General features: G+C 40.9%; 1 protein-coding gene across 1 annotated transcript in view; it reads right to left on the bottom strand.

Annotated features, from left to right (window-relative positions):
- Nucleotides 1-13,681, bottom strand: part of ATP10A (ATPase phospholipid transporting 10A (putative)) — a 196,016-nt gene that overhangs the window by 58,484 nt on the left and 123,851 nt on the right. Inside the window, exons 6-7 of the mRNA XM_088454092.1 lie at nt 7,660-7,790; nt 5,911-6,163 (exon numbers count right to left, since the gene is read on the bottom strand). Of these exons, the coding sequence (XP_088310218.1) occupies nt 5,911-6,163; nt 7,660-7,790 (384 nt within the window). The remainder of the gene's footprint in view (nt 1-5,910; nt 6,164-7,659; nt 7,791-13,681) is intronic.

The following is a 13,681-nucleotide window of genomic DNA, read 5'->3' as shown; positions in this document are numbered from 1 at the left end:
GCAAGCACAATTTACGTAATTGTTTTCTGAAATTCTTAAACTTTTGGCCTAGGGATGCCGTGAAAAAAACATGCCGATACTCTAGTGCTGTTTCCAGAAAGTATAGAAACCATTGGTTCAGTAGAAATTCAGTCATACAAAATTTATAAACACAACATAATGTTTTTATAATAAAGTAATGCAACACAACCAAAGTCAAACTGGTTTTGAATAAAAAAAAAAACTAGGGACGTGCAAGCTCGGATTTACTCGGTTCTTATCGCCACTTTACCGCAAGTTCGAATTTATTATATTGGCTATCCAAAACACATGATAGGCGATAGCCAATAAAATGCCGTTTTGAGATCCGAGTAAATCCGAGCCTGCACATCCCTAAAAAAAATAGAAAAGAAGGTAGGTGTAAATAATGGGTGGTACTTGCATAGCCACATAATAATAGGGGGGGTATACAGATAGGTTGGCAATTATATAAGGTGAGTCATAGATAGAACTTTAAAACTGTAATCCCTCTAATTAGAAGTTCTCATTATTCCAGAGTTCACAATTGAGATGCATTGGTAAGACAAGAAGAAAATACTTAAAATTAGCAATGAGTGTAGTAGCAAATGGAACCTCTTACTAAAGGGGTAAGCTTCCAAAGAAGCAGATTTAGCATAAACAATCAAATAGTATCCACAAAGTACTTTTATATGCGAAATTACATTAGAAGGGTAACATGATAAAAGCTCAGATCTGCAAACCATATCAATGAAATAATACTCATTAAAGAATATCCACAAAATGTTTCGATATGCAGCCGGCTAAATTACCTTAGAAGGCTAAAATGATAAAAGTTCAGATCTCAAGCAATATAAAATTTGCATTTATTAATGCACACACATATAACAACATTTAAAAAATGGCAAAGAAACTAATTTTATGCCAGATAGAAAGCTCATCAAACATCACACTGGTTGGGTCCAGTTGTTAATATAGAAACACTCTGGAAATCTTTAAAGATCCTTCCAGGCCTACAAGGTAGGTGAGAGGTATCTGTAATCCTCCTCACGCCGACACATATCAAGATCTGAAGTCTCTTTCTGAAGTGTGAGTATTCTTTTCTAGTACTTGATCTTGGGTTCTGGGTCAAACCCAGAACCCAAGGCGCTTTACTCCGTGCAGCGCCTTGAATTCCCAACCTTTCATATTCATGGTTTTGAATTAAGGTAGGTGCACAAATCACTAGCAGAATCTGGAAATTTATGGAAGTTGTTTTTATCATTTAGCGACAGCTTTTTACCTACATTTTATGCATTTCAAAAACTGATTATTACCAAGGCTTAAATATGTAATTCAGCTTCTAATGACCAACACAATGTATAAACCAGCATGTGCACTGTCAGCTACACATTACTGCCAGCTACCAATTATTTCACCTTACAAACAACAAGTAACCAGCAGAAACAGCAGTATACTAGAAGGGTGAGATGGGCTATCATTAACTAGCTATCAGACTGGAAGTCCTGCCATACACTACTGCCAAGTTTCAATGCCCCACCATAAATATATTGATCTGACAGTCTCACAAGGTAAACTCAGATCTTTGGTTTTTTTTAAACGAGAATTTTTTTTTCAAATACTGCCTAGATACACACAAGTGAGGCTATAAGTGGTATTTAGGCTACATATGGCATATTGACTATCTGGTTGTATGTGAGACTATAGGGAGATATCATGGCTATGTGGTATGGTATCCGGTCAGAAGGTCAATAATCACCATGTCAATATCCTCAAAATGTTGATATGTTCACAATGTCAGCATCTGAACTGCTGCCATGACAAATGTTGACAGTCTAAGATGCCGACAGTTAGGGTTAGGTACTGGGGGGGGGTTAAGGATTAGAGAGGAAAATACTGATCGGTACGCCGCTGCTAAGACATCGCCGTCGTACTGATCTTCATGTGACCACCGGTACCCAGAAAATGCTGGAGTCGCTGTGACAATGGAAAGTCAATGCTAGAATACCAGGGACCCTTTGTCAACAGGTCATCAGGTTGACGTATTATCCATGTAGACATGAATGTTAACGTGGTCACAGTCTACTTGCTGGGCATGACGACAGCTCTACTATGCCGACACGATAACTGTCAACCAATCATACCCAACCCATATGGTATTGCTTTTGTAATCCACCATACGGGATGTAGTTATGAGACCGGCGGTCTCAATCCTGACAAAGGACTTAAAATAAGCATAGAAATACCGACGCCTATAGATCTTAATGCAGAGGTCGGAATCCAGGACGACGACAGCCTGAACGAAGGTAAGCCAGGGCCCTCTTAGTGTTAGTCGCGTGGGGGGGGGGGGGGGGGGTTAAGTTTAGGTAGCATAGCAGGGTTAGAATTAGATTTTGGGAGGGTTAGGCACCCCTAGGGATTAGGGTCAGGCACCGCTGGGGGTGGTTAGCGTTAGGCATGAAGGGGGGAAACTTAAGTTTAGGTACTAACGGGGAGAGTTAGGCTACAAGAAGGGAGGGATAGGGGGAGGGTAAGTATATTTACCCGACCCCTGTCGGGATCCCACTATGCACATTGTGTAGGTTTTCACTGTTTTTCATATACATTTTTTATCAAAATTTGACTACTGCCATGGCAACGCACCAATGTGTTCCTGAAAGTATTACTGTAAGAGGGAAAAATGGAGTTTGGCAGGCCTGCCATATGCTAACTGGCTGACTGGAAGCCATGCCATACACTAGCAATTACACTGGTGGTGTGGCTTTAAATCCTAGCCACCAGATCACGGTCCTCTTTGTAAATTTTTTAACAAAATAGTTTGCTTTAAATATTAGTCACCAGTGAGGACTGTATTGCACTTGCCACAATAAGAGGTGGGACAGGCAGGGCTCTAATAAGCAGGTTGGAAAGGGAACCAAAAATTCTGACTGCAGACCAGCATATAGCAAATATAAAATGGTGAGACTGGGGCAAAGACTTGCCATTTAAACGGATTTGGTTACTTCTGAGCAACATTTCCTTATTACAGAAAAAAAAATACATATTGTGATGACTAATCTAAAACTGCCATGGTATCATTTCAAGCAATGGTTTTGATTTATTTGAAAATATGTAAGGCACTTTTGTTTTTATTCTTGTGTGAGATGGACTAATCAAATAAATCATAAAATGGAATTTCATTATTTTTTTGTTTACGAAAAACAGATAATCTTTCCTTCCTACTAAAAAAGTCAATTCAGTGCAAGCAAAATGACAGGGCACACAAAGTGCTTTCTAATATAATCATTTCTGAAACAGATGACTTATGATATACAGTATGTGTCATCCACAGGCAATTAACTACAGCACCCAACATTTACTGCTGCTTGCTTTTTCTATTGCACAGCCTTTGAAATTGATAGGTAAATGACTATACAGTATTTGATATCGTTTTAAAATCTGTATCAAGGCAGGAAAGTACTCTGTATCTGTGTTAGTATATTGTGCTCTCACCAATTGTTTATTTGATTGCTGACCCTTTGTTGTGTGAGGATGGTGTTAGGGGTAGGGTGGAATCAGTGTGGACACATGGTTAGAGCCATACTTCTTTGTTACTATTAGGCTGCCATAGCCAAGGCTGCTCTAGCAACAGTGCTTAGCTTAAAGTGTAAACAGAATATTTACATTTAGGCTGGAGTTATTCAGGAGTTAGAACAGAAGGAGAAATTAACAAATCAGCAATTTCTGCTATTAAGGACTGTTTTTATCTACCACCACATTTCCACCATGCCTATAGATTGTGCCTGCACCTGGATCCCCAATGCTGCCCGCATCCCTCCTGATCTCCCCATGCAATCTGCTTATCAACTCCAACTATGCCATACCGAACGATGCAGCAAGATGACCTCTCACATGGACCTTGGTTGTGACCCGCAAATCATGAGACTTGGTGCAGTTTTGCTCAACTCAATGTCTTTTCCTCTTAAGTTTAGACTAACCTTTCCATAGATGTTATATTACTGTGACCCATGTATCCAGCCCATCTGTGTCACCCCTGTTGGTCTGCCCCCTCCCCTTTAGAATGTAAGCTCTCACGAGCAGGGCCCTCTTCCCTAACGTGCTTCTCCTTCACTTAATTATATTTGAATTTACAGCAGCTCCCAACCCTTGGTTGCTGACACCCTGCTGCTTATTTAAGTGTTATGCAGCAAGGTATAAATCATGTACTTGTCCTGCATTGTTTGTACTGTTAACTGTTTTCTTGTGTGCTCATTTGTTTATGTACTGCGTAAGGCGCTGCGGAACCCTTGTTGAACCATATAAAGGATAATAATAATAATATAGAATTGTTGTTGTATTATTTGATCATACTAAGGTTAGCACCTTTCTGAAACTGGTTAAAACGCATAACATTAGGATGGGTCAAAATGTAAATATAATTCCTCTTATATTAAATATACAATTATTAACATTTTATTATTGTTAGAAAGTAAATATAACACACATTTCAGAAAACCATCAATGTAACATATACAAATGAAATAAAACTCAGAAGATACAAGCATATTACAGTCACCACATGAATAGAGATTGTCAATCAGCTCAGTTCGTTTATATACTACAGCAAAGTTTCTGGGCACCAAATTCACACCAATGTTCTGTTTCTATTCCCCAAAACTACTTAATTGTAAATAAAATAAAATAAAATAAAAAGTCTAACATTTATTTCACATTTCAAGTTCATACCAAGCAAATGTGTGTTAGTGGAACAAAATGCAACCTGTAGTGTAAAAATAAAATCTACCCACTGCGATTGTGTCGCACGCTCTCACTTATGCTCATTCATCAGCAAATGTAGCATTTAACAAAAGGACAAAACAAGGTGACAACACAGAATAACTGGTTTTTAACACAGATGGCTGACAAACTAATATGCAATCTTCTTTTCAGAAACGTATTGCTGCAGCAGCAAAGCCTAATAACAATGCTATAAGAAAACGGTCTTGCACTGGCAGTGAGATAAGTGAAACAGATGCCCATCTCTCAGGGCACAAGAGTGCGCATGAGAGCACTGAAAGCACAATCATTATTTTGAGATGGCTTTGTTCGGTAGCTCAGTATTCGTTTGACCCATAGCATGCTTCCCTTACATGCATAGGAAAATTAAAGGTATTCGTAATTTAAGGCTACATAAGGCTTTCCTGGAATTACAGACTGCACTTTGTACATATATGAATATCTATAACTCACAAAAATGGCTAGACTCAAAAGCAATGCAGACTACAACAAGTGCATGGGGTTAATGTTTTATTGACTCATACATAATGTTTTTGTTTTCAATTAGGTTATTCTGCAATAAACTACAAAGTGGGTCACTATTTAAACATTTTATAAACACAGGAGTGTAGAGCAACTGGTTTCCCCTAGCAACCCCCATGGTTGCTGCTAGATCCTATGTGGAGAAAGGACCTCTCTGACGTTGCAACCACGTGACCGCTGCAGAGTGGATGGACTGCTCCAGTGTTAACATGTACGTGGGCATAGAGGGGGTATATAATTTGTGGCGAGCGTAGTGAGCCACCATTCCCGAATCGTGGCGAACCTGCAAGGGGCCACTTTTGGCCCCATGTACTGATCCCTGCCCCTCCCCCTTCAAGACCTAACCCAACCTCCATGCATCCTGCCTGCAAGTGTCTCGAAAATATGTCAAGCCCAGCTATGGCGAGTCAGCCTTTACATATAAATGAATGATACAGGATGCTCTTCTATTTTGAATCAACAAATAATTCAGTTTTTTCATCCTTTCATTTCAATAGTATTTGTTATAAATTCAACATACAAGCTCTTGGACAACCATATTTTGCTATTATTGTGCCATGTTCACTCAGACATACTTATATTTGTAAAACTGAAAAAAATCCTACAATAGCTCACCATTTGCATCATGGGAATATTCTATTCCAGAGACTGTGCACCTTCGGAAAACCATTTTATTCTCAGTTAGAGTTCCAGTTTTATCGGAGAAGATATACTGTATCTGACCCAAGTCTTCAGTAATGTTCAGAGCACGGCACTGTAGGCGAGAGTCTGTTTCTTCATCGTACAGGTCCTTGTCTTGGTGAATAAAGTACACTTGGCAGATTTTAACAATTTCAATAGAAACATAGAGGGACACTGGAATGAGTACCTGTCATTTAAGAAAAGAGAAAGAATAAATAAGGCATGACAAATTGGTCAAGACTTGAGAAAATTTACTAAAGCTTCTAAAACAGAAAAGTGGTTGTATAGCAACCAATCAGAATCTGCCTTTTATTTATTTGTTGCAGCCTAGAAAATGACAAACAAATCTAATTGGTATGCAACACCACCAACTGTTTTAACCTACTCCCAAGTCTTAAAACGAAATAGCCACATGTGGCAGTAGCAGACTGCTGCAAGTTGGGAATATGCAAGAACTGTTGACCAAATGTAACCTTAAATTTTGAACTTTTTTATCCTGACCGCACATTTTGGTTTGACAGTAAAACACGTGTGCAGAGTATCTACAGCATTTCTGTAATAGGAAAGTCTATAATAGCAGCAGTTGCATGAGGAGAGGCAGGAAGAACTGAAGAGGTGTGTGCAAGATCACTGCAGCTCAGCAACTCATGTAATAGGAGTCCCAGTCAGAAGGTAATTTTGTCAGCTGGACATGCCAGATACAGGTGAGAGGAACTTTTCCGTTTTCTCCTATTTGGGACTATAAAGGAAGTATGTGGTACTATATTTTTGCTTACAGAATCAATTTAACAGAAACTAAAATAGCCTTATGTAAACGGGAGCTAATAATAATATTCACAAACATATATGTAAAAAGATGTTTTTTTCGAGCGACCATGTTCACACTAATGAGGTAGTCAAGGTCTCTCCCTGCTCGAATATGCTAAACGTACCTGGTGACCAGCCACAAATTGCTTCATTTAAGGAGTGCGACTAAGTTACATTTGGTATTTCATCTATGTTAATGAAATTGCAAACGAAAGACTTTTAGTTTTGAGTATTGGCCTTTCAGAAAGGCAACTATACTCAGGAGCATGCCACTGAACACATGTCTGATGTTCTTTTGAGGTTTATAATATTGCAGCTGATGTTGAAATCGATGGCTGTAGAATTAGCCTGTGTGCAATTATCATCTGACTGCAGCACATCAGGAAGCCAATATATGCGATTCTATTGAATGATAATACTGGCTCTCGGCTTTTGGGTGAAGTGCAGGATCAGGCACGTGTAGAAACACTAAGGACCAGATTCAAATTAGCCGCGGGTGGGGCTATTCAATTGTAGCCCACTGGCTACGCTTAACGTAGACTTCTGTTGAGTCTGAGGGAGGTTCAAACAAAATTCCATGCTAAGTGCCCTTATCGAGGGTGCCATGAATGTGTTAACCAATAGCTCCGGGCACTTATCCCAGAATCTATGGGTTAACGAGCGTTTGCCGTGGATTTACTGCGCAAACAGCCGGGCTTATAATTGAATAGCTCTGGGCTACTAGCACTTTTCCTCGCACAGTAATTTTCACGGCTATTTGAATCCAGCCCTAAGGCTGTGTTTAGGTTATTTATTAGCAACATATGTATGTAAATATGTATTCTACAATTCTGCAGTTTGAAAAAAAAATGCCTTGGAATTATTTTTAAGAATTACCTGTAAAACAATAATCATTGTGAAAAATAGATAAACTGCAGAAAGAAAGGGCTTCACATAATTTCCATCAGTTCCCAGAACATCAAACACCGGTCTCCTTGCTCCATATTGCCATACCCAGAGTGCATGACCTGATAAAATAGAATCTTGTTAGGATTACATAATTAAGTCAGCGACTAGAAGAATTTTATCTTAAAGTGATATCATCCAAATGTAATTTTTTAAAAAAGGTTGTTATATTAAATCTAAATACATAACATCTAAATCCAATTTAAGCGTTTTCCAGTTAGTTTGCAGATTTAAATAATCAAAGTGTGAATATACAAATAGTCTAGAGTACAGATGCTTACTACAGTTTTCAACACTAGCACAGTGAGAACAGAACCCATACATTCTAATGTCACAGTACTCACTTATGTACTTGCTGGCTTTGCATTTTTATTCTCTAGAAATGTGCATATACTGTTGACCACTCTTCTCGTACAAACATTGCAATCCCTAGGTCTTAAGGACACAGCTCTTTCTTGGTTCTCTTCCTACCTATCTGATCGCTCTATTTCTGTTCATTTTTCAGATTCTGCATCCTCTTCGCTACCTTTATCAGTTGGAGTACTGCAAGGCTGTGTCTTAGGTCCTTTCCTATTCTCAATCTATACCACCTCTCTTGGCAAACTAATCCGCTATTTTGGATGTCAGTACCATCTGTGTGCGGATGATACTCAAATCTACCTATCCTCTCCAGATTTATCACCATCTGTATTAGCCCGTGTCAATGAATGTATTTCTACCATTTCACCTTGGATGTCATCTCACCACCTGAAACTTAATATTTGTAAAACAGAATTCATTATATTTCCATCGGCCAATAACAGTTACCAACCTGATCTCTTTATCACTGTTGATAACTCAACAATCCACCCCGCCCCACAAGCTCGCTGCCTTGGTGTCATCCTTGACTCTGGACTGTCCTTTTTTCCCCTCATTCAATCTGTCTCAAAATAATGTTACATACATCTAAAAAACATATCCAAAATTCGACCATATCTCACATAAGACACTGCAAAAACTCTAAAGCTGGCCACACACTAGACCAACTTACATCCAACCAGCCAACTTGTTGACTGGTTGGAATGAAAATCTGGTAAGGAATGAAAGCAAATGACAATCAGCAATTTGCTCCCAAACACTGGAAAATGGATAAAAACGGTTGTTTGAACAAATTGTTTAGATCAAACATTTAACAAACTTGTCTGACCGACCATTTTCATCTGTTTTCTGGCATTTAGGAGCAAATTGCTGATCATCATTCCAACCAATCAACTAGTTGGCTGGTTGGACAGATAATCTTTAGATGTGTGGCCAGCTTAATTCATGCACCTATAATTTCCCGCATTGACTATTGCAATAGTCTTACTGGTCTTCCCAAAAACTACAGTCCATTATGAATGCAGCTGCAAGGCTTATCTTCCTTGCCAAACGTTCGTCTACTGCCCCGCTCTGTCAGTCCCTCCATTGGAGGTCGGTTTTCTACAGTATTCAATACAAAATACTGTTACTTACACATAAGGTCATTAACCAAATTACACCAACATACATCTCTTCACTCATCTCAAAATATCTCCCAACCCAACCTCTCCGCAAAAGATCTGCGTCTCTCATCCCCGCGCATTAATTGCTCCTATTTACGGTAACAGGACTTTCTTCGGGTTGCACCCACTCTATGGAATGCCTTACCACGCACAATAAGACTTACCTCTAGTCTTCAATAGTTCAAGAATTCCCTTGAAAACTCACCTCTTCAGACAAGCTCATCAGATCCAGAAGAGGCCACACAACCTTCATAGCTTCCATCAATGTCTTATTACATCCCCTCTCACAGTCCACACATAACCTCACACATTGCCTTTCTTTCACATCCTCCTGATATTTGGCCGACATTCCTGTGTAACTGGATCATGCAGCCCACCAAGAAACTCTGCATTCTGGCCGTACCAAATTGCAATATATAGCACCTATCCTTGTGTATCAATGCCTATTTCCCTAAAGATTGTAAGCTTGTAAGCAGGGCCCTCTTACCTCTAGGTCTGTCTGTTATTACCCTGTTTTGTTCTATAAATGTTTCCAATTGTAAAGCACAACGGAATATGCTGCGCTATATAAGAAACTTAATAAAATATACTGTGGGTAAATCCATTGGGGATGCCCAATTTCATTTAGGTGAATTTAAAAGAAATGTAAAAAAGAAGTTAAGTGAAAGGAACTAGAAACAGTGATTAAAATAAATATTCTCTGGTATACTCCCCTATTACTTAAGATTATGGCTTTCCCTTACATTTCTTCATATTTTATAAGCAAAGTTTATTATTGTTCCTTAATCACTAGTACAGACAAGTGGCCAAGGGATAAGGAGGTCAAATAACAGTGATTTCATGAAAGCCCACCCATTGTAGGAATTTTAACAAAATATATTCTCAAGAAAACTGGGTGTGCATTTTCTAAGAATTATCATCTTTTATTTATATGATGCCACCCAGCACCATACACTGAAGCAATTGCATTGAAAACACAATCGCTTCATTATAAAAATAGTAAAAAAAACAACCCCCAATGTATAAGGGGATAGACTAAACAGTGTGAAAAAAAAACTACTACTTTGTGAGTGACAATAAATCAGTCTCACTCACTGACCAAGTGCCGTGGTGTGGGCATACAGAAAGGGTCATTGACAACGACCATGAGTGGGAGTGCACTGGGGACATGGATAGTGCAGGAAGAAAACAAGAAGACTGAAGGCTCTGCTCATGAGAGCTTACTGACTAAGGGAGACGGGTATAACTGGGAAGAAAGAGGTGGGAGGGCAGCAAGATGAGAGCTGATAAGCTTTGAGGAACAGGTGTGCTTTAAGGGAGTTTTGAAGCAGCACATGCAGGGAGCTGCTCGGGAGAAATCTTGGATGTGGATGTCATAGGAAAAGTGGAGTGTGAGATGGGGGAGTGTGGACTGAGATGAGATCAGAGCTGTAGGAAGGGTTGATAGATGGGCAGAGTGCCCCTGGTATGTGACCCTAGACATTAGGCCCAGGTCATTGTCATTAGTTGAAGTGGAAGTATGGAACTACTGAGCTTGCCTAAGCAAAGCCCCCCTGATATTTCTATACCCCCACTTCAAAATGTCCACTTCGACCAGAGTGTGTGTGTATGCAGTATTTATTATTTATTTCTGTGGATCCTATGGAATTTGAAGAAAAAGTTATCAATGGTAAGTCTACCATAACAATACTTTTCTTCTTCAGGGTCCATAGGGATCCACAGGGATACCATGTGGATGTCCTAAAGCAGTACCCGCTAAGGGTGGGGGACGCTCCTGAACAGAAAGCAGAACTCGTCGCCCATATAAAGCATCCTGAGAGCCAAAGTATCAAAAGGCATAAAACCTAAGAAAAGTGTGGACAGAAGAAAACTTGGCTGCCTTGCACAATTGTTTAGCAGGGGCACCACAACTAAACACCCAAGATGGCCCCACAGACCGGGTAGAATGTGCTGTCACCGTGTTTGGGACAGGGAGATCAGCCTGTGTGTATACGAGAGATAGTCATACGTAACCATCGAACCAGAGTCTTTTAGCTGGCCATCTTCGTTTGTGAAAACCATATAGCACAAAAAGAGCATCTGATTTTCCAACAGTTTGTATGCTCCACATATATACGGAGAGCATGAACCACATCCAGGGAGGCTTCACCTACAGAAAGGTCTGAAGACTAAAAAGCTGGAACCACAATCTTTTCATTCACATGAAAATGGGACACTACCTTAGGAAGGTAGTGAGAACAGATCTATCAAATGATTGACAGCTCTATGAAAAATCAAAAATGAGGAGCAACAAGAAAGTGCTGCCAAATCAGAAACTCTGCGTGCAGAAGAGATAGCAAGGAGAAAAGGGTCTCCGCTGTCAATCATTTCAAATCAACAGCATCCAGAGGTTCTAGTGAAGTAGCTTGTAACCCCTTGAGAACCAAAGACAAATCCCAGAGTGCTGCCGGTGGGACAAAGGGTGGCTGAACTCTGAGAACCCCCTGAAAAAAATTCTAACATCTGGCAAAGCAGCAATCTTTTTCTGGAACCAGACTGACAGTGCAGAAACCTGCACTCTCAGGGTGGCCAGGCGGAGACCAAGGTCTAACCCAGCCTGGAGAAAAGCAAGCACCCGGGAAACCCTAAAAACCTTAGGGTCATACTTTCTGTGGGAACACCATTTACCAAAAGAATTCCAAACTCTAATAGATGCGGGCAGAGGAAGATTTTCATGCCCTAATTATCGTTTGAATAACAGAGCTGGAGAAACCTTTGGCTCTTAAGATGGAAGGCTCAAGAGCCAAGCCGTCAAATACAGACAGTGTAAGTTCAGATGTAGGGAGGGACCCTGCGCTAACAGATCCGGCCATAGAGAAAGAGGAAACGGAATATCTATGGATAGAACCCGTATGTCGGTGAACCAGTGACATCTGTGCCTAGCATGAGCCACTAGTATTACAGTTCCGCCTTCCTGCTTGAATTTCCTAAGGACCCTTGGGAGGAGGGAAATCGGAAGAAAGATACGCCGGTTTGAAATCCCATTCTTACTGCCAGTGCGTCCACTAAGGGGGCTGAAGGGTCTCTGCTCCTGGACCCGTACCTGGGGACCTTGTGGTTGTGATGTGATACCATGAGGTCTATATCTAGTAGGCCCAATTTGTTCACTAGGAGTTGAAAAACCCCTTGGTGGAGAGCCCACTCTCCGGCATGTATGTCCTGATAACTTAGGAAGTCGGTTTCCCAGGTGAGGACTCCCTGGATGAATATTGCCGAGATAGCCGGAAGATGACGTTCTGCCCAGATCAAAATGTTTGTCACTTCTCTCATGGCTGCGTGACTTCTCATGCTTTCTTTATTGAGATAGGCTACTGCGGTTGCGTTGTTGGATTGAATCTGAACCGGCCTGCCCTGGAGCAGGTCCTGTGCCACGGCGAGTGCTTTGTATACTGCTCGAAGCTCCAAAATGTTTATGGGCAGATGACTTTCCTGATTTGTCCATCTTCCCTGAAAAGTGTGATGACCTGTCACTGCCCCCCATCCGTGAAAACTGGCATTTGTGGTGAGAAGCACCCTATTTGGAATCCAGAATGGACGACCTTTGTCAAGATGATCATTTTGTAGCCACCACAAGAGAGTGAGAGACGAAACTCCAGTGAGAAGGATCCTCTGGGACTTTATTAGATGATACTGTCCATTCCACCGAGAGAGAATCAATTTTTGCAGAGGCCTGGAGTGGACCTGAGCATATTCCACCATGTTGAAGGTAGATACCATTGATCCCACGGACCTGCATCGCTGACAGAATGGATACCCTTAGATTGCGTAGCATTTTGCGAATTCGCAATGCTAGGGCAGCAATCTTGTTCTCTGTCAGAAAATAAGAGTTATGGTATAACATACCTTTGTTAACTCTTTTTCTTCGAGGTCCATGGGGTACACAGCCATTACATTGGGGGTATGAATCCCAGTCACCAAACAGTTAATACAAACGAGCTCTCTGCTCCCAGGATGCACCGGGTTTCCTCCTCATATACCCCACCTCCTGCCTCAGGTAGCCAGTTCGTTACCAAGCTCAAGCAGGCAGAGACAAACAAAGGGTAAGAAAGAAAAGACCCATACTTACGAGTCCAGACTCTCCAGAGCTCTCAACTACAGAAAACCTCCCCCAGAACTACAGGTGCGTCTGGGTGGGTGTCCTGTGGACCCCATGGACCTTGAAGAAAAAGAGTTAACAAAAGGTATGTTATACCATAACTCTTATTTTCTTCTTCGGGGTCCATGGGGTCCACAGCCATTACACGTTGGGAATATCCCAAAGCACTAACCCTACGGGCGGGGACGCTCCTGACTCTCAGAAGAGAGGAGAATCCTACGCCCGAAGGAGGCATCCTGAGAGGCAAAAGTGTCAAAGGCATAAAACTTGACAAAGGTATGGATGGAAGACCATGTGG

Source organism: Taudactylus pleione, unplaced genomic scaffold (genome assembly GCF_031769625.1).
Source record: "Taudactylus pleione unplaced genomic scaffold, aTauple2 ptg000609l, whole genome shotgun sequence".
In the NCBI taxonomy this organism is placed as follows: domain Eukaryota; kingdom Metazoa; phylum Chordata; class Amphibia; order Anura; family Myobatrachidae; genus Taudactylus; species Taudactylus pleione.
Note: the sequence above shows the minus strand (reverse complement) of the source record. Positions and strands in the feature narration are given on the sequence as shown.